Raw genomic sequence first — 23,667 nt, 5'->3', positions numbered from 1 at the left:
AAATACAAAAATATCTGTCACCATATTTGCATGTTATTAATTATTATTTAAAAAACCTGAAAGACACAAGAGCTCAGAGACACTGAAGCTGTGTTTCAGGTTACTGGACAAACAACTGTCCAAAAGCACAAATGTGAACCTTTAGATAATTGATAGAAACTGTTGAACATGTAAAAAGACCTTTACTTGTTGCCCTGGAAACCCAGTGTCTGGATGCTGACGCTGATGGGAGGAGCCGGGAGGAGCAGACAGATGTGTGGTTCAGTTTTTCCTTTTTCCCTCAGTTTCTCCTTCAAGTTCCTCCAGAAACATTTAAAACTCTTTAATCTCTCATCTCTGACTTCCTGACTGAGACCTGGACCGAGATCAGGCCTTGGCCCCGCCCACCACCTGCTGGCTCCAGGTGTCCAGGTGGAAGAGCAGAGAGGATGAAGATGTTAGAGGAGGAAACATCAGAGACTCAGCCTCATGTTGGAGCCTCAGTCAGACCCAGACTCAGATGAGGAGTCTGTTGAGACCAGAATCAGAGACTAGCAGACGGATCAGAACCGTTAGCATAGTTAGCATCTTTTATTTGTTTATGTTGTTTGTTAGCTTGTAACTGGCAGTGGCTGACACAGTATCAGTGGTTGTGCTAATGCTAACTCTGGCTCTCTGTACTGACAAGGTTTCAGGTGTATTTAGCCCCGCCCCCCGCCCCCACAGGTTGACAGGATTGGTTCCTGAGGTTCTATGACGTATGAATCCCTGACTGTCTGGATCTGTGTTTATGAGACTGTCATTGTCCATTGCTCTCTTCCATCAGCAGCAGCTGAACATAAATTCTCGTACTCATTTGCCAGAGCTGGAGATGAAGTTAATTTGCCCTGTGAAAATGTGAAAGACAATAAAGACAAATGTGACAGAACTTCCTGGCTCCTCAGTGACTCAGGAAGCAGAACAGTGATGCTGCTGAAGTTGGGCAGTTTCACGAAGCTGCAACATCCAAGTCAGACAGACTGAGTGTCACAGAGAACTGTTCTCTGGTTATAGAGAAGGTCTCAGCTGAGGACGCTGGTCTTTACAGCTGCAGACAGATTAAATCAGGAAAACAACAAGGTCCAGACGCTCTGGTTCTTCTGTCTGTTGTCACCAGTGAGTATTTCCATCAAACTGTCTGTGAGAACAAAACACTGAAACATCACAATCATTCTGATTATTACAGTGATGAAGTTCACTTCACTTCCTCTCTCAACGTCTCCATCTTCACCAGTGACTGAACAGAAGGTCGGTGATGAGGTGACGTTGACCTGCTGTCGACACACAGTGAGGTGGCGGCTGAGACGTGTGAATGAGGGTAAAGTCTTGAAGTCATCACAGTTTGCCTGCTGGGCCACTCTGTCTCTGCTGGATTCTCATTTCATCTCTCTATCAAAGATGAAGGAGTCACTGAGGTGTAGCGTCAGAAACACTTTCACTGAAGAGCTGCACCAGTTCACCTTCAGCCCTCGGTCCTCAGGTGACGCAGCAGCTGTGATCAGCTGTTTGAGATCACATCCTTCTTTCTCCTTTGATTACATGAGGTGTTATTCTGATTTTTAGGACTTGTTGTACAGTTGTAGTAGGTTAGATAGAATCACTGTGTAAAAAGTAGTGAACCAGTGTGAGTGTTGTACTGACTGGGCTTCAAACATTAGTGAGCATAATAAAGGACATAATAAATGACACTTTACTGAGCTCTGTGCTTGTGTTGGAGGAGGCGCAACGCTGAGTGATAATAATAATAATAATAATAATAATAATATATTTTATTTAAAAAAGCTGTGAGATACAAAAAGTTGAAGGTGAGAAGATGGAGGAGGAACAGAAGAGGGCCGAGCACCTGAGGGACGCTGTGGGACACAGGTGTGTGATGGACTGATGTCTGTCTGTGAGCTTCACCTTCAACCAGGAGGGGGCAGCACAGATGATGCTGAGGCTCTGAGGTGAAGGGTGGAGACCAGTGTGGTTGATGTCAAAAGCAGAAGTGAGGAGGAGGATGCTGAGATGACCAGAGGTCTGGAGGATGACAGAACAAAACAACCTCAGGAGGGTTTATCCCTGTGGACATGGGACCACGCTCAGTTTATGTGCATTATTTTGAAATCTGCACTTTGTTGGAGTCTCAGAGACCCTGGTTTCACCAGGGCTGAGGCAGAAGCAGAGGAAATGTTTGTGAAGTTTATCTCTGCTGCTGCTGCACCCACCTCCGTCTAAAACATGCAAGTGATAAGGAAGTGAAGCATGATTTATCACAGGAAGCACTTATATAAAACAGTGAAATACTGTAGCAGCAGCTCACAGACTCTCTCAGTCACTTGAAGCACGATGGCTCAGATGGATTACATGTCTTTACTTCTGATAGTGATGGTTCAGTTTACAGGTAAGGCTGCAGGTGAAATATGAACAGCACTGTAAAAAACAAAGATTGATCAATAATATTAACAGTTTCTGATGTTGATCTTCACAAAAAGTGTAAAAAATAACTGTTTTAATTTATTCTTTTCATATTTTTCTCTTCCATCTTCTCAACAGTGACTGAACAAACCATCTCCTACTTATTTGCCAGAGTTGGAGCTGAGGTCACTTTGTCCTGTAAAACTGGGGATGAGTTTAACTGTGACAGTACTTCCTGGAAGTTCACTGCAGAAAAAACACCAGCAGCAGCAGCAGTGACACTGTTTGAATTTGGGGAGATTCACACAGACGACAAATCTAAATCAGACAGACTGAGTGTGACAGAGAACTGTTCTCTGGTTATTAAGAAGGTCTCAGCTGAGGACGCTGGTCACTACGGCTGCAGACAGAGCAAAACATCTGTGTTTCATCTGTCTGTTGTTTCCAGTGAGTCAAAGTGTGAAACATCACAATCACTGTGATTATTGCAGTGATGAAGTTCATGTGACTCTCGTTGTCTTTCTCTCTCCATGTCTCCATCTTGTCCAGTGACTGAAGAGGAGGTCGGTGACTCGGTGATGTTAAACTGCTCTGTGCTGACACATGACCCCAGCAGATACACAGTGAAGTGGTTGTATCAGGGCGGAGACGTGGATTCAGCTCACGGAGACTTGAAGACATCACGGTCCGGCTGCTGGGCCACGGTGGAGCTTCAGGAGTCTCACTTCATCCACACATCAAAGAAACACAACTTACTGACGTGTAACGTAACATACACGTCCATACGCACTGGAAATGTGCATCAGTTCAGCCTCAGCCCTCAGTCCTCAGGTGAGCCGACAGGTGAGATCAGCTGTTAAAGACGACTGACTCCGACTGAACACTTGTCTTTATTTGAAGTTTTGAGACGACATCATTCTTCTTCTGCTGGTTACATGGGGTGTTTTGTGACGGGACGCTGTCTGTGTCGTTTCATTCCTCCAGGTGAGGGCACAGCGTCAACCAACAATGATTCACCAAACCAACAAGGTAGTGACTTTTCTCTGCACAGGATCACACCTGTTTCACATTTTATAGAAAATCAAAGAGAAAGTCTCACCTTCTGGAAAGACAAAACATTTCTCTCAGAGCGAAACAGAAAACAGAGAGAGAACCAGAAATGATGATGTGTTTTCAACAACTCAAGATCAATCCAGACAACGACGTTCACCGTTAACACAGACATGCAGACAAAACAGACTACGGTGGCCCTGAAGCTCAACACACTGCAGCTTAAGGAAACACACGGAACACACAAACACAACTTCTTTGTTTTTGTCTGTTTCCATGTGTTTTCTGAAGCTGCAGTGTGTTGACCTCTTAGGGCCACTGTAGAAAACAGTATTTAAAAAATCTTCCTCACATTTTAATTGAACTGATTTTGATTCAAATTAACTAAAAGCAAAAGTGGAAAAATATTTTTCTTAACCCACAGAAAATCATTTAATCCTCCAAAAGCCTGATGATGATGTTTGAAACATAAAATGAGAGATAAGATGTTTTATACTTCACATTCTTCATCACCAAACTGTTTAATGTTGAATTAACAGGATCTTTGTTTGATCTTTAGCAACAGGAGTTTTTGAGCCTTCTCCTTCTGTTCTCAGATCAGTGGTGGTTGTACGTTGTTGGGTCTGTGGTCGCCGCCGTGCTCCTGATGACTGTGACGTGTGTCATCAAGTTGAAAAGAAGTGGAGGTGAGAACATCCACGAACCAAACTTCATCAAAACAATAAGGTTTGATTTTCACTGTGGGAGATAAAGTCGACTCTTCTGTCTTCTCAGGGAACAAACCACAGCCTGATCACAGCGCTGTGAGTTTTTTGATCAATAATCAATTGTCTGTCACTGATTGTTATCATACAAGAAGTGACTCCAGTGCTCGTGTTGCTGAGCAGCCTCTATGTTGTGTTCACTGTGCAGACTGATCCTGAACACGATGTCTCCTACGCCTCCATCAGCTTCACCAGGGAGAGCCACAGTAACGCCCGGGTGAGCTGGGGGCTGGTTTTACTGGTGACGCTGAACAAACCAGTTCAGTATCGGTGCCTTAGTCTCAGACAGCTCTGATGTCATTTCTCAGAAAAACAAAGCAGAGATTTTAATCTGTGTGGCAGGGTGCTGCTGCTGTTTCACCACAGCCCTGTTGTTTAAGTCATTAGCTTGTGGCTAACACCTGTTTGTGCTGCGGAAAGTGTACACACGTAACACAACAGCAGACACACACCAGCAGCTGCAGCTCTCACAGTCGTCACTGATGGTTCAGTGTGTGCGTGGCTGTGACTGTGGAGCTGGAGGAGGAAGTTCACAGAGGAGAACACATGAAGCAGAACAGCAGGAACGCCCTGTCTTCCACTTCTTCATCAGTTTAACTCTGCTGCTGATATTTGTACCTTATTGTATTTTAATTCACTTATTGCATGTGAATGAATGCGTTTGATGGTTTGATTTGGATCAATGAAGTTTTATCTACATGTCAGGGAGGGATGTGTGACAGAGAGAGACCAACATGTCAACCTCACACATCAGATCATCTGATCTCATCTGCAGCCCAGTGAACAACATCAGCACATTCAGGAGTCTCTATGTTCCTGTTGGTTCATCTTCAATACTGTTTCTCTGTGGTTTCCCAGGTCCGCGGTGATGATGAAGATGATGAAGGTGACACAGTGACCTACAGCACTGTGAAAGCTTCCTCCTCTTCAGCTGGAGCCTCCACCAACGTCTACTCCACCTCCAACTTCCAGAACATATAAGAGTACAACTACACAAATGTAACATATGTACAAAGACTGAATTTCAATATATGAAATATATGTAGATATAAACAAAATTAGATAAGAACCAATTAGAAATTTTAACATTTTTAAATAAATCAACAAATTAGAAATATAAACAATTTCAGATATTGACATATATGTGTGTGTATGTTTATGTATGGTGCTTCTATTGTAGATATATGTTATTTAGAAATATCTCCATCCCAAAGCCTGTTAATATCTGTTGATATTATAAACAGATGGATCCAAAAGTCTGAGACCAGTTTCCCAGAATGAAAAGAGACATGTTGAAAATTAATGAGAAAAATATGTAATTTTTATGTATGTTGTTTCCATAAACTTGCATTTGTAAATTCAATTCATTTCATTAACATTTATTGTTGCAACATATTGTACCATGTAAAAATTCATCATATATGTTTTTAATATCTGTGCAGGTCCAGCTGTAAGCTAATGTCTCTGTGGAGAGAATAAACAGTGAAAATCTGCTTCACTTTCTGTCTGAACACATCTTTACACCTCACACTGCCGCTGCTGGCTGCACTCTGGTTAGCATAACATGCTAGCTGTACTGTTAGCATGAATACTGGGCTTCCATAGGCTGCTCCTTTAGCCGTGTGTAATGATCATTTACATGTATTTCACACTGATAACTGACTGTGGTAAGAAACATGATTTTAAGACACAGTTCACCAACATGCCGGAGCCGCTCGTCCTTCCATCACTCAGAAGGTTTCAGACACAGAGTCCCTCAGCTGCCTCCTACACAGAAACACTTTAACCAGGTCAGAATCTTTACACATGAATTCAACGTTTTCAGTCTTTCATTTGTTTTCTTCATACAAATCCAAGCCGGCTGCTTGGTGCAAAGTTTGTTTGGTTAAATCTGTTTCATCAGCGGTCGTGAAGTGATGGTGCAGCATCAAGCAGGGGTGTGGTTGCTATGGTTACCATCAGCTTGCAGAATTAAACCTCGCGCTTGCACAAAACAACTTCCTTCAGACAGTTCCACCGCTGATCAGACCTGTGTTGTATGAAGTCAGATGAGTTTCCATGATCAGTTCTCTGACTCAGACCAGAAACCAGTGGGGACTCGGGGACACCACACACCCAGAGCCACACCCTGACACAGCGATATCACACTTCAGGACTCCTCAGACAGGTCTTTATGTTTCACTGTGCAGGCTGATCCTGGAGACGCCTCCTTCAGCTTCATCCAGAAGACCGACTGTGAAGCTTCATAACATTTTCAGCAAATGAAGAAAAACAAGGAAACTAATATTTTCTCACTAAAACTGAGGTAACTGTGTGAGTCATGATTCAGAGGAAAGCTGGAGTCAAATACAACTCTCATGTACACATGTTGCAACTTGATTTTCTCTTGCCGTCTGGGGAAGTGAGGCAAGAAGTTAAAGCTGAAAATAGATCAGTTAGATTGATACTGATGGTATCTGATCTCAGAACAGCTTCTGTCCCACAGAGGATCTGATGCCTGTTTCATTGATCATGTAATGTACTGCCCTCTGGTGGGGGCAGCAGGGTATTGCCCCTGCTTACCTTCCAGCTGTTGAGCCCATAGTTTCTGTCATGTTGGTGGATGTGACCGAGCCTGACGGGCGGAGAGGACACCGGCTTCATGTGGAATTTATCTGACAGCTGTATCTACTCCACAGGTTAGAAAACTAACAACAAAAAAAACAAAGCAGATGTAAAAATATACTTTCTTCAATATTTTCTTTTCTGCCTGTTTGATTATTTCTCTACCTCTCAGATTTACCTTATGACCCTGAGAGGCCCAATCCACAGCTGGGGAACCACTGAGATCCAGCTACAACACACTGCTCCTGACATGTTGATGCATCAGTGGTAACAATCTGGTAACACAATAAGTGCATGTGTTAAAGTCTGAGAGGGCCCAGGGTCCAGATCTGGACCTGGAACTGGTCCTCATACAGTATGTAGGCATGGGAAGAGTTGAGACTCCCTCTAGTGGTGCAGAGCATGAGAACAGGCTCTGCTGAGCTGTGCTGTATTATACAGAGAGCTGCTTCTGCTGTTTCCTCTAAACTCATTGATGTAAATGGACACAATAACAGAAACACCTGTCACCCTGAGGGAGACGTTATGTGTGGTTTCTCTGTGAGAGCTCTGAGGCCAGCTCTTTAGGACAGAGGAGAGGTGTGGAGTCCTGCACAGGCCCGAAACCAAGACTTTACCCAACTGAACCCACCTGAGCTGCACAATCTGAGACCTGATTCTGACCTGGGACCGAGGCTTTATAGCAGGAAGCTCCCAGCATGACTCAGTGAGGAACCAGCAGGTTCCGCCTCCAGGAAATCAAATGAAGTTTCATAACGAGGTTTGGCAACAAAGACCACTCCTACAACTCATCTCATTTCTACACCAAAAGATGTAACACACCTCATCCCTTCCTCTGAGCTTTGACACCTCTTTTCTTTCGCTCTCCCTTTAGCCTGAAAACAGGAACTTGGTGCTTTATTCATCTGAGTGTGAAGAGACGACTTCCCCATGAAGCAGGAGCTTGACTCTTGATGTGAGCTGTGTAACATCACATGACTCACTGTGTGAGTTGAGAGCGTGAGAACCAGAGACAGAGACAGAAGAACGATGGCTGAGTTCAGATGGACTGAAGTGTTTTTGTTCATGATTCTGCTGCTTCAGTTCACAGGTGAGGAGACATGTACTATTATTAATATTAGTAACTTCCCTTAGTAGCAGCCAGGTGTGCACGTTGTGTTTGTGTTAGTTTAGTGATGTGGAGAAACGTAGAAGCTCAGAACTCAAAAGAGGACAATCCTCAGTGAAAGAGTTTGCCCTCTGAGGTGAGGAGCTTTGAGATCCTGCTCTTGAATTGTCCAGTGGTCATGAGCGTGTGGATCTTCAGAGTGTGTTGTAGATCATTTCATGTGTTTGGTGCAGAGAAACTAAAGGCAGAGTAAACCTGCAGGACTTGGAGCCTAAGACAGTGAGGAGAGGAGTCTGGTCGGGTCCTGTGCTCCGGTCCAGCACATTCAGGGGGGTGAACACCCAGGATGAGTCGGGAGGTGTTTATCACACCTGTGCACCAGAGAGGACCAACTCTCTTTGTAATACAGATGCAGTGGAGAGTGTCACAGCACAGGAGTGACTGCAGCATGTGTGTAGATAATATCACCACCATCTGAAACAGCCTCAGTCTCATATCAGACAATTCTCTGATTTCTCTTCTCAGCAGCAGCTGGACAACGTTCATCATCCTCCACTGTCACAGTCGGAGGTGAAGCCACTCTGTCCTGTGGAAATGTGATAAATGATCAGGATGAATGTGACAGTACGACCTGGCTCTTTGCTGATTCAAGAAGCAGAGCAGCAGTAGCACTGATTGAACATGGGAAGATTCACAAAGATGCATCATCTAAATCAGACAGACTGAGTGTTACAGAGAACTGTTCTCTGGTTGTAAAGAAGGTCACAGCTGAGGATGTTGGTCGTTACACCTGCAGACAGTTTAACAGTTTATCAGGAAAACAACAAGGTCCAGACGCTCTGGTTCTTCTGTCTGTTGTTACCAGTGAGTATTTCCATCAAACTGTCTGTGAGAACAAAACACTGAAACATCACAATCATTCTGATTATTACAGTGATGAAGTTCACTTCACTCTTGTTGTCTTTCTCTCTCAACGTCTCCGTCTTCACCAGTGACTGAACAGAAGGTCGGTGATGAGGTGACGTTGACCTGCTCTGTGTCGATGATTGGACAGTGTAGACAGACCTCAGTGAGGTGGTTGTATCAGAGCAGAGATGTGGATAAAGACAATCATGACTTGGAGAAATCAGAGTCTCTCTGCTCGGCCTCTGTGAAATTTCGTGAATCTCATTTCATTCATCAATCGAGGTTTAAGATCTTTTCATGTGAAGTGACTGATGATGTCAACAAGCAACAGGTGACCTTCCCCCTTCAGCCCTCACCTGAGAAGTCAGGTAAGAACATGATGAGCTGATGAGCTTTTATGACCTGCAGATGGTGAACATGAGGCATTTTCTAAACACCTTGTTCATGTGTCCAGGTGAGGACAAAATCACAGCAACAACACAGTCAACAGCAGAAATCAGCATGAAGGCAGGTGAGAGCACGACAGCATCTACAACCAATGGAGCTTCAACCAAACCAGAAGGTGGAGATTCAACAATGTGATGTCTGTTTGTCAGCAGGACCACAACGTTAATCTGTCCCTGACTGACTGACTGACTGATCATATTTCCACCACTGGTCAGCTGAGCACCTCGTCACTGAGTTGGAGTTTCTGGCTCCAGCAGGTTCTATCAGGGGCTGTTCACAGCTGCAGTGTTGGTAACTCAGCTCATCGTCTCTAGATTTAGAGACTTGTTTTCACACAGACTGGGCACAAACCTGGTCCAGGTCTGGACTGTGTATAGATGCAGACCGGGGGCTCAGGTCTACACCTCCTGTTAGAGATGGTCTACTGAGCTGCTCTGGTTTCCTGTTGCTCAGGTGCTGTAGGAAGAGGAGGAGCTTCAGTACCCTGAGTCCCGCCTCCATTACGGCAAATAAACTACTGTGATCACATGAATCATTATTATTGAAGGAGGCAGAGGAAGAACTGAACATGAGACACACTGAGCAGAGACATGTAAACAATAGAAACACCAGCAGCAGGAAATGAGACACTTCCTGCAGCAGAGCAATACAAGCCCTGTTAGGAAATGACATAATAATTAAACCCTAGAGGGCTTTTAATTTGAAATGTTCACTGGAAGTGTTGAGTTTAAATTAACACATAATGCAGTAACTTGAATATGACAAATGGGAGCGACTGAAAATTAGGCTTCCTATTAAAATCCAGCTGTGACCAGTTCTACTTACACTCTACTAAAAGTCTGATAGGTTCAGGAGGTGACTGTTCTGGATCCAGACAGAGGCTGAGCTCTGTGTGAGAGACACAGATAATCTGTCTCTTCTAACTTTCTCTGAGTGATCATTCTATAAGTAAATATAGCTGAAATCAGTGGTTGTCTTTAACTAATGTGTGTGGTGATCTTGTCAGATGACATCGTGGTTATAAAATCAGGATTTGACCACAGGAGGTCCAGACATGGACCAGGTTTAGACCTGGGCTTGTTCCACAGTCTCTCTGTCCCTCCACACGTGGCTGTGGGTTGAGATATTCTCCAGCTCTCAGTCTGACCACTAACCTCACACTTAGCAGACACGCTAACACACACTTTGTGTCTTTGGTCTGTGTTGGTTTGTGGTTTGTTTTGTTTCATTAGAAATGACTGACTGTTGTGAAACGCTGGCTATTGACAAATCACTAGTGTGAAATCTTTTCTGAGGAATTTTCTGACTCAACACAACCATTTTTATCTTCAACACAATTTTACACATCCAGTCATGTAGATAGATAAATTCTTTTTTGTGGCACTTAGTATTTTGTGGAACTTTAAATGTTTCTACTGTGACATGCAGTTGAAAGCTCCAGGAAGCAATGGTAAGTTGACCTTTATTTTAGTGGATTTGTTACTGTTAAAAGTATCAGATTGATGTTTTTGATGATCACATCTAATTTCTCATTTTTCAGCGGCAGGATTTGAACAGAAACCAAAGCTGCAGCTAAAACACTTTGATGATGTTTGTTGGCAGACTGGTTGTGGCTGTGTCTCATCGTGGTTGTGGCTTTTGCAGCACTTTTAGTATTTGTTGTGATCTGGTGGAAGAGAAGTAAAGGTGAGAGCATTTACAGATGAAACTTTTATTAACAAATTTTAACAAACCTGTTTTTTGGGGGGTTTTTCTGGTGGAAGCTTATGTCAGCTCCTGTTTTGTCTTTTCAGGGAACAAAACACCGAAGGAAGACAACGTTGTGAGTAACAAAACTGATTTTAAATCTAAGGTCAAATAAATTATTGTGTGGGTGGGAGGCAAAAGAGTATAAACACAAAAATTTACAAAATATTAAGTATTCAGGCAAAGTTGGCAGCTGCAGCAAACCTGAGAGTCTGGGAGGAAGCAGGGTCAGAGGGGTCAGACCTGAATCTGTCCACCAGACTGTCGTGAAGATGTTTTGATCCGTCCCACCACTTGTACCTAACAGCTGCATAGATATGTTGCATGTGTTGTGCAGATGTTGTTTGTATTGTGACTTGACAACATCTGCACCAGCTGAACTAGACTGTATTTGTCCAGGGGCTCAGCTCTAACCCTGCTCCAGAGACCAGTCAGGACCCGGTGAGATCACACTCCACACAGTTCAAAGTCACACTCACTCTTGCTCGTATTTATTCTCACAGCTTTGTGTGAGAAAATGTGCCACAAAGATCAAAAAAGAAAAAAAAGGGGAAGTTAGATGATGCAACCGGAACACAACAGAATAGAACATGGGTGTGAGACAAGAGGTCAGAGGTCAAACCACCACCCCATAACCTAATTTGAAACATCATTATAAACATCATTAAATGATTGGTCTCCGCGGCAGAAGTAGTAGAAGAGTCAGTATGAACGTACATGCACTCAGTCATTGTGCTCTCTGTGCAGACGGAGCCTGAAGATGGTGTTTCCTACGCCTCCATCAGCTACACCAGGGAGACCCCCAGTAAAGCCCAGGTGAGCTGTCTGACTGGTTTTACTGGTGATGTCAGTGAGTTTCAGCAGTTAAATAAAATTTTGTGATGAACGTGTGCACTGTGATGTGTTGTGTTACATTGTTTGCTCTGTTTTGTTGTGTTCTCCTATGCTGTGCTGCATAGTGTGATTGTGTGTTGCTTTGCATGTTGTGAGGATTTCTGATGACCCAGCTGATCGTGTTGTGTTCATTTGTGAGCGGAGGTGTTCCCTTCCAGGTTCGGAGGAAAACTGATGACCATGAAAGTGATGCAGTGACCTACACCACTGTGAAAGCTCCCTCTGCTGAGCCCAACAGCCTCTACACCAGCGTCAGATAACCAATCAGATCACTGCTGATCATTTTCAGGATGGACGGGTGTAAAAAGCTTCTTAACCAGATGGGGGTGTTGTAGGTTAACTAGTGTCAGAATGTAAAAAGCAATAACTGTGAAGGTTGAGCAGTTGTACTGATTTTTTGTTTATGTTCGTCTTTATTTTCATACTTCATCTGTTTATCATCTGATGCCATAACTTGTTAGAAGGAAAGTCTCTGTTTCCCTTAAGTGAGTAATTTATTTCATGTTTATTTTGTTGTTAAGAAGAACATCTAATCTCCTTGGTCTGCTCTCACATGCTTATATATTTCAAGTCAGAATGTATTGATGTACAAATTTTTATTTTTATTTTTTTGCTTTACCCAAAATAATATGATGGAATTTGACTGACTGCAAGCAAAAGATTAAAAACTTTGCCCATGTTCAATGAATCCAGTCCAGCGTAATCCTGACACGACTGAAAAATAACAATGCTATCATGGAAATAGGTCACCTATAGGCTTCCATAACGACTTTAATACTTATACTAATATTTATTATCATTATTTTTATTTTTGTTATTTTCCTGCTCTGAGGATTGACCACATAGCTTAGTGGCTTTATTATCATGACAACAGAGCCAGCAATAAAGTATCAGGAACAAATAACACAATAAGTAACCTCAATCAAATAAAGACGTTGATGAATATGTGAATGAATCATTTAGTAATTACAATGTTCAGTGGCTATTTATTTCCAATCACTTGCGGGAAAACGGAATGTATAACAGAACTGTTTAACAGTTATGCTCATTAATTAGACAGACTGATTATTTATTTAGCTTAGCTCTCTTTAAACTGACCGCTGCCGCCATCAAGCTTGTTCAAAACGCGCAGCTTTTACTTTGAAGGCGAACAATCCCTGTTTCCGGGTCTTGACTTCCTGTCCAATTTTCGTCGTAAAAGTCGGAAATGGAACAAATGGAACAAGCTGAAGCTTTTTCAACGTTGCACATCGTCATTCACTGAGATTAGGCAGCAAAGTCAACATACATTTGCATCAGCATTAACAATGGACAATGACATTAACACTAATAACCGTTTAACTGGTATTTTCCAGTATACAACGTGAACAACTGTGGAAAAATTACATTTCATGCACGGATCTTTTTATTTGTTCATTACACTTTAAAACTTTTATTTTGGAAACCAGCCTCTCGAACCGGAAGTGCCTTTCCGTTGACCCAGAATCAGTTTCCGGTGGTGTGATGCTGGAAGAATTGTGAATTTGGTGCTTTTAGTGCACATTGGAGGAAGAACCAAGACTGCGCTTTAGTTTTTTAAAATCGCCTCACATATATTTGAACACCGGAGTGTTCAAATATAAACTAACCGCTCGGTAAGTTTGACACAGAGGAGGGAGATATTTGAGCCGCTAGCTAACGTCTGTTCCGGTGTCAAATGTCCGCGACACCAGCGGCTGTAAACAACACAGCTCAGCTAGCTAGTTAGCGACGGCGCTCGTCGAGTGTTAGCCTGCTAACTGACTTGTTTTACTAAAACATTAACAACAGACATTGTGGAAAAGACTCCGACTGAACGTTGGTCAGAGTTTGTTTGCGCCTGTCGTCCTGTTTGAGTCACTTCGTACGAACTAGCTACGAGCTGTGTGCCGCTGGTTTTCTGCTAAGTCTGGTTCACTGGTTGACATGTTTGTTTCTGTCAGATGTGACTGTGGCACCCGTCGACCATGAGTAACAGTCACCCTCTGCGTCCACTGGCCTCCGTGTCGGAGATCGACCACATCCACCTGCTGTCGGAGCAGCTGGGAGCCCTGGTGCTCGGCGAGGAGTACAGCGATGTTACCTTCGTCGTGGAGGGGAAGCGCTTCCCGGCGCACCGGGTCATCCTGGCAGCCCGCTGTCACTACTTCAGGTAACCGCAGGTCCCACTTCTCTTAATGCTGCAGATCCTGTGGTGAGCCCACATTACCCGTTACATGCAGAGTTTGGTCTCCCCTGAGGAAATTACGCGTGGATTATCTTTGGAGGTCCAGCAGGTGTTAATGCACTGTTACCTTTTATTTCATGACCTTAGACATAGAAAAGAGTTAAACAATAGATGTGGCATGGATAAAAGTTGGGCCCCCTACCTCATCAGTACTCAGTAAGTGTCCCCTCCCTCTCGCCAACAGCTATGAATCAAGTGGAAATGTTATCTTCAGGGTTGGTGGCAGCCAAGAAACACTACATGGATAGAATGGGTTCCACTAGATATCAGCAAATTCTGTACGAAAATGACCTGCAGTTGTTCAAGAGTTACATGGTAAAGAGGCTGCTTTCTACAGCTGGCGCTCCAAATCAGACCCCAGGATCCAGCGTGAACAGTCTGAGGGTGGTGTTTCTTGTTCAGTCCCCTGGCCTAAACACAATCTGTGGGCAGATCCTAATCATGCTGTATGTACAAGAAAGACTAAAACAGGTTATTATGTACTGACTTAGTTGGGGGCCCAAAGCTTTGCACATGCCGCAGTTACTGTTTCACTGTTGTATGTTTCTGAAGTTCATGAAATAAAAACTAACACTGATTTGACACTTTTAATATCTCTGCTGCAGTGGTTGTTTTCACGGATTTGCCCAGTCGAGCCAAAACTTTGTCCACATCTCTATAAACACATCTTGTCCTGATAACTCTTAAAATCACAAACCTGGAATTAGAGACAATTGCTAAATGGTTCGTCCCTCCATCTCCTTAAATGTGAGGACTTGGTGATTTTGTTTCTATCTTTGTGTCTGGGGCCACTAAAATGTTTGTGATTCCCTTATGACCCTGAGGACTGGGGAAGATGAAGACGAAGAAGCATTCTTTCAAGTTGTGATTGAAGGTGTTTTGGATGCGTGAGCTTAATATTTCTATATTTTCCTGCTAATGACTGATTCCTCCCACAGTGACACACAAGCTCACACAAGGGAAATTATCCAAATTTGGTGTTAGTATTGCATCTGTAATTTGACAGTCTTTCCTTTTTTGTTCACACATTTAACTCTACTTATACATGTGATTCAGTCAGTCTTGATGCTTTGCCAGTGTTTGTTCGTCAGTGTGAGTTTCAGAATGCTGTATGTTTGTGAGGCTGCAGGCAGCTGTTTGTGACAGTCTGAAGGTCAACTTGTCAGAGCAGGACTTTCTTTGTGTAGAAAATGAATCAGGAAATTTAAAACCAAACAAAAGAAGTATTAAAACTCTTCTGGCTCCTTCAGGGCTCTGCTGTATGGTGGGATGAAAGAGTCCCAGCCCCAGGCGGAGGTGTGCCTGGAAGAGACGCGGGCCGAAGCCTTCTCAATGCTGCTACACTACTTGTACACGGGCCGGGCCAGCCTCAGCTCCGCCCGGGAAGAGGTGCTGCTGGACTTCCTGGGCCTGGCTCACCGCTACGGCCTGCAGCCGCTGGAGGACTCCACCTCCGAGTTCCTCCGCACCATCCTGCACACCAACAACGTCTGCCTGGTTTTTGATGTAGCCAGTCTCTACTCTCTGAGCACGCTCAGTGCGGCCTGCTGTGCCTACATGGACAGACATGCACCCGAAGTGTTGAATTCTGACGGCTTCCTCATGCTGTCCAAGGTACGGGCTGGTGGGAGGGTGGACTGGTGCATGAAGAGCATTAGGAAAACCTTCACTGCTTCATACACTGTGAAATATGGTTTGATCTCATGAGTCCCTTTGGTGTAACATAAACCAGGGACACAGGGACCTCTAGTGGCAGGTTAGTGACGTACATAGTGGAACAGCAAAGCTCAGGTGTGTACGAGGCCGCGGCACACAACACGTGATGTAACCTCAGCTGAGATAATGACACGGAAACAGTCCCATAAACTTTCCAGACCCAGATTAATGTGTTTTATGCATGTTTTTTAATTAATCATTAATCATTATAATCTTTGTCATATGATAATAATCATAACAATAATATCATCATTACTCTCTTTTTTTAATTATTATTTTGAACTTCCTCGAGGGATTAATAAAGTATTTATCATTTAGCTCATAAAGATAAAAATTATGACAAATTGTCCTCTAAATTTCTTTTTTTCCTAAAGTCTCTTAAAACCACTTATTTGTCAAGGGCTTGTTTTACAGTGAAATGAAATACAGAAGCAAATACTCACTAAGTGAGAAACAGGAAGAACTACACATTGTTTTTTTTGACTTAAACATTAGACTGATGAAGATCCCTGTGTTTGCAGACGGCTCTTCTGACTGTGGTCAGCCGCGACTCGTTTGCTGCCAGTGAGAAGGAGATCTTCCAGGCCTTGAGTCGTTGGTGCCGGCAGCACGAGGAGGGGGCTGATACACAGGAAGTGATGTCGGCGGTGCGGCTGCCACTCATGACTCTGACGGAGATGCTGAACGTGGTGCGACCGTCTGGTCTTCTGAGCCCAGACGATCTGCTGGACGCCATTAAGACCCGCTCCGAGAGCCGCAACATGGACCTTAACTACCGGGGGATGCTCAGTCAGTGTCTCAGCGTTGTTACTTTATAACCTGCTACTCTGCTGTCAATCACATCAACATTAGATGAAATGAAGTGTAGTTGATTTCATTTTATGTTTGTTTACACTTTCACTCCTCCTCTTTCAGTACCAGAGGAGAACATCGCCACCATGAAGTACGGAGCTCAGGTGGTGAAAGGGGAGCTGAAGTCGGCGCTGCTGGACGGAGACACCCAGAACTACGACCTGGACCACGGCTTCTCCAGACACCCCATCGAGGAGGACGGCAGAGCTGGGATCCAGGTCAAACTGGGGCAGCCGTTCATCATCAACCACATCCGCCTCCTGTTGTGGGACAGAGACAGCCGGTAACCCCACCCCCACCCCCCCACCCCCCCTGACCAAAGAAAGAAGTCACATGTAGAATGATTCACAGTGGTTTGAGTGAATGTTTGAGTGCACACTGACTGACGACACTCATGTTGTTTTACTGCTGATTAGAGGATTCATCTGGTTTGTTCCAACACAGTGAAACAGAAAAACAAATGATTCCATTTTTTAGGTTTTCTCATATTCTCTGATCCTCATGTGATTCTTCAGTTTCCACCTTTTGTTTTTAGCTTTTCAGTGAACCTCACTGTCCTGACTTAATACTGCACCGTCACAGACTCGGTGTCATTTTGGTTGTTAAAGGTCGTATTCCTACTACATCGAGGTGTCCATGGACGAGCTGGATTGGGTGCGGGTTGTGGACCACTCCAAGTACCTGTGTCGCTCTTGGCAGAATCTGTACTTCACACCACGAGTTTGCAGGTAAACCGAACCAGTTCAGTTACACCAGCTGTTCTTATCATTATGGAAAAGTAGACTTTACAGCAATTGAGCACATCCAGCTGTTTACCAGAGAACCAGGTCATAACCATGAAACACACAAATCACTGCTGATCCATTTGTCATTTTAACAAAGTGAGCTCTTTGCCATAACTTGCCTCAGCCTGGTGAACATAGTAACTACAGTGTGTTTTTAGGTCATTGTCTGTAGTTGGTTTGGGTTTTTCCTCAGCTACAGACAGAAGTGTATTTTCAGACAGTTCTTTACAAGAGTTTGGTTCAAAGAGCCAGACAAACCAAGGTAAAGCTGGAGACACCCCCCCCCAGATTTGGAATGAAGTGTTGTGAGCATGCCTGGTCTGAGATGACGTGTAAACCTCCAATCAGATGTCAGATGATGTGACTCAAGCTTGCACTAAGGGATGTAGTGATGGTGCTGCTCCATGAAACTGTGGCACCATCGTTCTACTTAACAATGGTGCTGAACGCAGATTCACATGCAGTTTCACTAAAACATATATATACAGTGTATCTGGAAACTCACACCCAGGATTTCTGGACGGGTGACAGCACCTCAGGAGCACCTCATTCTGACCAGATGTGTGTGAAGCAAACAAGTTTTGGACCTTGTAGCGTCTTTGCAGCAACATGTTGTCTACTGACTCGGCTCTGACTATGTTTTTCTGTCTCTCAATGAACTTACATACTAACAAAGTTGACACAGGAACAACAGAGACTAACAAAGTCACATCATTTTCAAATCATCACCGATCAGTCCTCTGTGCTCCTGTAAAAACAGATTCACTTCAGTCACATGTCAGTATAATGATAACTTCCATTTGACCTTTTAGTAAATTCCCTCAGTCTTTACTTTGATCTTAATGAGTCTGGACAGACGAGGATGTAAACTCCATCTTCACTGGTTGGTTTCAGACCATGGAAGCTAATTCTAGTTTTCATAGTGGACACAATGAGCTTCACTGTAGAGCAGGAAAAATACACACAATAACATCAGATGATGAAACACAACACAGAAGGTAAAAATAATAAAAGTTTTCCCTTCTTCAGCTTGAATTGAAAGACCTCTGCTCTCTGAACAACAGTAAACAGACTTGGTTTTATTTCAGTTCAGTTTTGCAGCTTAAAGCAGTTTGATCAGTTTGGATTGTGGTTGATTTCCTGCCCACTCATATGTCGTGTTTTTTCTGTTTGTCTCAGGTATGTTCGCATAGTGGGAACACACAACACAGTCAACAAGGTCTTCCACCTCGTGGCCTTTGAGTGCATGTTCACCAACCGCCAATATACCCTGGAGAACGGCCTTCTGGGTAAGTTTTCTCTGCTCTTGTAGTCTGCACTGTTTCCAGTGAGGTCACTCCTTTGCGGAAACAAACACAAAACAAGTGTCTGAACCCGAGCTTCCTGTCTGCAGTGCCCAGTGAGAATGTGGCAACCATCGCCTCCTGTGCCAGCGTCATCGAGGGCGTGAGCCGCAGCAGAAATGCCTTGCTCAACGGCGACACGCGTAACTATGACTGGGACTCTGGATACACCTGTCACCAGCTGGGCTCCGGAGCCATCGTCATCCAGCTGGCTCAGCCCTACTCCATCAGCTCCTTGAGGTAGATGTGCCACAGCGTCGGCTCCGAGTGTGGTTCACAGCAGGAGCTTTGGTCCTTTATTCACGGTTGTTGTGTTTGAAATTTACAGCAGCGTTGATCAAAATGATCTCCACCGCCATCACCTGTAGACATGTCTGTGACTGTGAAGCAGCCTCAACACGATTCAAGTACAGAACAAGTCAGTATTTTATCGCTGTGCCTTTCCTCTGCGCAGGCTGCTGCTCTGGGACTGTGACGAGCGCTCCTACAGTTACTACATCGAAGTCTCCACCAACCAGCAGCAGTGGATGAAGGTGGTGGACCGCACGAGGGTGGCATGTCGGTGAGGCTCCCGTCTCCTCTTCTGTTGATTCATTGGTGCTATTTCTATTTCTGCCCTGACATCAAGAGGCAGCATGTTGTTTCTTGGTCCTGTGAGAGTTAATATCCAAACTTTAAAGGACAGAAAACACGTCAGGGATCCAGAACGAGCCTCTGTGGCACATGAGTTCAGAGCAGAAACAGGTTCTGCATATTTCATCGTCGTCGTTACCTGTTACAAACACAGGTTTTTTCATGACACCCAACACTGTTCGTGTTTAGTATATTTATGTTGAAACAGTTTGAGCAGAGGAACCCTCTCTTTTTAACTCTGGCACCTTGAACCACTGGTTCTCTCTAAGGAAACAAGCAGCTTTGTCACCTGTTGATAATCCAGCTGCTGTTGACTAACTCTTGATTTTTGACAGATGTGTGCTTAATTATCTATAGACTGACTCATAATTCACATCACAACAGACATGAATGTAGTAAATGAAATCGTGTGTAAACAAGGGTGAAGTCTGAATGTCGGTGTGTTTTGCCACCGTCTCTTTCAGATCATGGCAGACCTTGAAGTTTGATAAGCAGCCTGCTTCTTTCATCCGTATTGTTGGGACTCATAACACAGCGAACGAGGTGAGGACACAGTTGACTGTGGCCGTCAGGCTTCTCTCTGCTTTGCATCTAATTCTAGAGGAAACACAAAATGAAGAAGTTGTGACTACATCTGTGTTACTGTGTGTTGGTGCTCGGTGAGTCTCAGTCAGAGCCTCTGTACTTGTTGCCCTCCCCAGCAGGATGTAAGCGTGTTGTGTGCTGCTGATCCTCTGTCTCTGCAGGTGTTCCACTGTGTTCACTTTGAGTGTCCGGCTCAGCTTGACACAGAGGTGAACGAAGGCAGTCCGGGCCTGAACTCGTCTGACTCCGGGGCCGCCTCCCAGCAGCCGCGACCCCAACGACCTTCTCGCACACACAGCCTGCTGCCCTCCCAGCCCTCCTCCACCTCGTCGTCGTCCTCACAGTCCCATCCTTAAGAGGAGGGGAGACCTCAGAATGCCATTTTGCACAGCCATCACCATCCAGACTGCACTGCTACAACGCTGCTAACGGCGATCGTCTCATTGTCATAACCCATGGTCCTTCTGTCATAAGTGCAACATTAGAGACTGGTTTATCTGTAGCAGCAGCATTTAGGGCTCCAGTCTTCCCAGTTTTGAAACTGAACGTTGGGTAACACATCCACATTTTTGTGAAGGTACTTTTTTAGCTACTAAGACTCAAGTTTTATCCCTTCAAAATAAAGTGGAATCTTTACTTCTCCAAAGATGAGAAACGTGGTTGTACTGTGCCACCAAAGAGCAGTAAGACCGGGGTGTGGGGGAGGGGTGGTTGCTATCTGAATTTTACCAGTTAATATTTCCAAAAGAAACTGATTTTATCCTTAAACAAACTATTTTTTTAAGAACAGACTCGGCTCACTTTTCATACCACCGAGCTAACGGAGTAACAGTCGAGTATTTTTCAAACTTTGGATTAAATTCTTGAAAGGTTTGCCAAAGCTGTGGAGCTAATGCATTCTGTGGCATTTGTATGCAAACAGCACTTAATCCAATTATGCATTTGCATATTAAGTAATAGAGTATTTGTTGACAGGCTTTCACACCTGAAACCAAAACCTCTGGTCCTGTTCTGGTTTGATATTTTGATAGTTAAAATTCTTACCTCACTAAAGCTAAAACTAGATTTAATGAAGTGTCTTAATGTAGTATTTTAAGCACTTGAACAGCTTAGCACAAATGATTGGTGAAAATCAATTAGGATGTTGAACACTGAGGCGGACCAATAATAAGATTATGCACTAGGGCTGCCTGGAAGAAAGTTTATACACAGTAGATACACGAGCAGCTGCTGTTGGCACTTTACTTTACTCAAGTACACAGAAATAAAGGTTGCAGCTTGGGTCTTGTGACTGAAGTACAGGACTGGAGTGCTGGATTTGGTATCTTTGTGTTTGTATGTGAAATGAACTGAAACACCTCCTCGCTGTGGGACGTGTGTGTTTTTGTTGGTTTGTTTTAAACGAAGCTCTCGGTGCTGTGGTTCCTGTTTGTTTCCTTTGTGTCCTGATGTTGCACTTTTGAGTTGTCTTCAACAAGCTCCTTTATTTGAAACCTTTTGTTTGATGTTAAATAATCTGAAGTACCTAAACTACCCAGTGACACACTGATGTTTCTGTAAACCTTCTGTCTATGTTCTAGAAGATTCCCCATTAGTTGGATTAAGTCTTCTTTAATAACTAAGGAGAGGACTGAATTATGGCGTTGTTCAGGTGACACTGTAATGTAGACAACACACTCCCCATCCCCCATCTACCTTTATGTATGTGTATAGTTTGACCTAATATATATTTTTGTTTTGACCATTGACGTGTGATTGCATTTCACTGCCTCTTGTTCAGTACATTACCTGTCAAAAATGTGATAATGGAAACAACTGATATTGTTTATTAATGTTCATTGCTGTCTGCTTGCCTGAATCACTGCTGTCTGACACAGTGGAGGTGTTTGACACAAGCAATACAGCGATCTCTCTTCTGTTTGGTCTCCAGAGCCTCTGTTACAGTGCTGTTCATCATCCTGCTGCAGGCACTGCTAAGCTCTTCGGCCGATGTTGATGTGTGATCTTTTTGTCATGAAACCGTTAAAAACTTCTCATTTTGAAGCTCAAATATCAGATGTGCCTCGTTTCTGTTTGTCCACGGCTGCAGGAGCTGTAACCAAGAGGTTTTAACCAGAACAGGGAGGTGAAGAGCAGAGAGAGTTCACCAGCTGAACTGATGTGGAAACAGTCACATTTCACCTGGGTGGGGTTTGTCTGTAATTTAACAACTGATCAAAGGCTTAATTGTCATCCAGCATTTTTAAGGGCAAAGCAGCCAACTGTACCGGGACCCCCCAGACCCTCAGGGGGCCAGAAACCAACAGTTTCACCGTGTGGCTTTTGTACATTAGTCTGGTAATGCTGTATCCACCACTAAAAGCACAATATCAGAGGCACCACCTGGGTTGTTACCTGATCTGGAGACTCTGTCCTGTAGAGATACAATCTGGTTTTAAAGCTGTTTCGCTTTATCTTTCGTTGAGGTGTCACATATTCCTCAGTGAACCTAAATCTGCTCTACTCACAGGGTCAGTCCTGTGATATAGAAGGTGTTGCCCCCTCATCTGAACTTTCAGCAGAGAGCAGCTGATCTCAGAGAAATGAACTGCAGTGAACCCACTGTGCTCCAGCTGGTGAGCTCTGAGCTGTCAGATGTGGCCCTCAGGAGGTGGTGGAGGCCATCTTAGAGCTGAAAGAGGAGAGAATATTAGATCACCTGAAACACATCTAAATGAATGCTAACGTTGCTCTGTGTCTGCTTGATGTGCAAAGAGGCAACTCGAGAATCAATCAGTGCTGGTTTGATCAAACTAATGCACAGTGCGCTGATGTGGGTAAAACAAGGGTTAGTAGGTGGCCACAGTTTCTGCCTCAGGGCCGGGTAGAGGTCACCCAGGCCGGGTAGAGTTCGCCCAGGCCGGGTAGAGTTCGCCCAGGCCGGGTAGAGTTCGCCCAGGCCGGGTAGAGGTCGCCCAGGCCGGGTAGAGTTCGCCCAGGCCGGGTAGAGGTCGCCCAGGCCGGGTAGAGGTCACCCAGGCCGGGTAGAGGTCGCCCAGGCCGGGTAGAGGTCGCCCAGGCCGGGTAGAGGTCGCCCAGGCCGGGTAGAGTTCGCCCAGGCCGGGTAGAGGTCACCCAGGCCGGGTAGAGGTCGCCCAGGCCTGCCGGCCACCGTGTCACTGATGTGGAGATGCTGTGGAAGGTCTGACCAACGCCGGTTTAAAGTGAAGCCTCCAGCAGGGTTTGCTGTCACTACCCAGGCCTCCTCACAGACACCACCGGCCTGCTGGCATCCTGCTCCAGGTTGATTTTATTTGCTGTTGTGGATCACAGCCGAGCCCCAGTGTCCTGGTAGAAGGGATCAGAGGAAGTCAGATCTCACTCTCTCGCTTTGTACATTTTTCTACTGCTGATTTTTTAAACTTTGCTGTTGATTTTGTCGGTTTTCAGTCGTGTCATGTTGAGTGTACTGGTCTGTTGGTGGCACCTTGGTCTCGTTGGGGCAATATTGACATTTCTGGTTTGATGGACGCGTTTCCGGCCCAGCGCACTCGGTGCCAGCGACGTGTGAATGGGGGTGGTCCTGAAGGGGAGG

The 23,667-nt window shown here is 44.5% G+C and overlaps 2 protein-coding genes and 1 long non-coding RNA gene across 10 annotated transcripts; 2 read left to right on the top strand and 1 right to left on the bottom strand.

Moving 5' to 3' along the window:
- Nucleotides 1-1,964: 1,964 nt before the first annotated feature.
- Nucleotides 1,965-12,622, top strand: LOC139612428 (uncharacterized). 8 transcript variants are annotated; one of them, XM_071467998.1, is made up of 11 exons: nt 1,965-2,401; nt 2,554-2,862; nt 2,965-3,246; nt 3,400-3,444; nt 4,062-4,151; nt 4,240-4,268; nt 4,378-4,446; nt 5,088-6,907; nt 7,006-7,593; nt 7,708-7,923; nt 8,175-8,460. In XM_071467998.1, the coding sequence occupies exons 1-8, from the start codon at nt 2,347-2,349 to the stop codon at nt 5,208-5,210; spliced, it is 1,002 nt and encodes a 333-aa protein (XP_071324099.1). In that variant the 5' UTR covers nt 1,965-2,346; the 3' UTR covers nt 5,211-6,907; nt 7,006-7,593; nt 7,708-7,923; nt 8,175-8,460. The 8 variants fall into 8 exon arrangements, with proteins under 8 accessions (XP_071324099.1, XP_071324096.1, XP_071324097.1 ...); XM_071467995.1 differs by lacking the exons at nt 1,965-2,401; nt 2,554-2,862; nt 2,965-3,246; ... (3 more) ...; nt 4,378-4,446; nt 8,175-8,460 and adding exons at nt 8,470-8,805; nt 8,934-9,215; nt 9,302-9,409; ... (3 more) ...; nt 11,788-11,856; nt 12,093-12,622 and having other exon boundaries at nt 5,206-6,907; XM_071467996.1 differs by lacking the exons at nt 1,965-2,401; nt 2,554-2,862; nt 2,965-3,246; ... (3 more) ...; nt 4,378-4,446; nt 8,175-8,460 and adding exons at nt 8,467-8,805; nt 8,934-9,215; nt 9,302-9,409; ... (3 more) ...; nt 11,788-11,856; nt 12,093-12,622 and having other exon boundaries at nt 5,206-6,907.
- A 775-nt stretch (nt 12,623-13,397) lies between these two features.
- btbd9 (BTB (POZ) domain containing 9) lies at nt 13,398-22,011 on the top strand. Its single transcript, XM_071467555.1, has 11 exons — nt 13,398-13,568; nt 13,896-14,104; nt 15,430-15,793; nt 16,417-16,684; nt 16,811-17,030; nt 17,356-17,475; nt 18,712-18,821; nt 18,926-19,115; nt 19,330-19,437; nt 19,973-20,051; nt 20,255-22,011. Exons 2-11 carry the CDS (start codon nt 13,920-13,922, stop codon nt 20,447-20,449), a joined length of 1,839 nt encoding a protein of 612 aa, XP_071323656.1. The 5' UTR covers nt 13,398-13,568; nt 13,896-13,919; the 3' UTR covers nt 20,450-22,011.
- On the bottom strand, nt 21,689-23,652 carry LOC139612224 (uncharacterized). Its single transcript, XR_011686477.1, has 2 exons — nt 23,560-23,652; nt 21,689-23,420 (listed from the first exon to the last, which is right to left on the bottom strand). It is a non-coding gene; the product is annotated as an uncharacterized lncRNA (long non-coding RNA).
- Nucleotides 23,653-23,667: the final 15 nt, after the last annotated feature.

Source organism: Trachinotus anak, unplaced genomic scaffold (assembly GCF_046630095.1).
Source record: "Trachinotus anak isolate AG129_WGS33_773 ecotype Australia unplaced genomic scaffold, CSIRO_AGI_Tana_v1 ptg000031l, whole genome shotgun sequence".
Taxonomy (NCBI): domain Eukaryota; kingdom Metazoa; phylum Chordata; class Actinopteri; order Carangiformes; family Carangidae; genus Trachinotus; species Trachinotus anak.
The sequence above is the reverse complement of the archived record's forward strand: the minus strand, read 5'-3'. Positions and strand labels throughout refer to the sequence as shown.

Bases quoted from the DNA above. Each gene is read 5' to 3' on its own strand.
- LOC139612428 (XM_071467992.1), top strand. From the start codon at position 7,863: ATGGCTGAGTTCAGATGGACTGAAGTGTTTTTGTTCATGATTCTGCTG. The intron at 7,924-8,466 runs GTGAGGAGACAT...TTCTCTTCTCAG, and splicing joins TCTGCTGCTTCAGTTCACAG to CAGCAGCTGGACAACGTTCA. The intron at 10,981-11,087 runs GTGAGAGCATTT...TTGTCTTTTCAG, and splicing joins CTGGTGGAAGAGAAGTAAAG to GGAACAAAACACCGAAGGAA.
- btbd9 (XM_071467555.1), top strand. From the start codon at position 13,920: ATGAGTAACAGTCACCCTCTGCGTCCACTGGCCTCCGTGTCGGAGATC. The intron at 14,105-15,429 runs GTAACCGCAGGT...TGGCTCCTTCAG, and splicing joins GCCCGCTGTCACTACTTCAG to GGCTCTGCTGTATGGTGGGA. The intron at 17,031-17,355 runs GTAACCCCACCC...TGGTTGTTAAAG, and splicing joins TTGTGGGACAGAGACAGCCG to GTCGTATTCCTACTACATCG.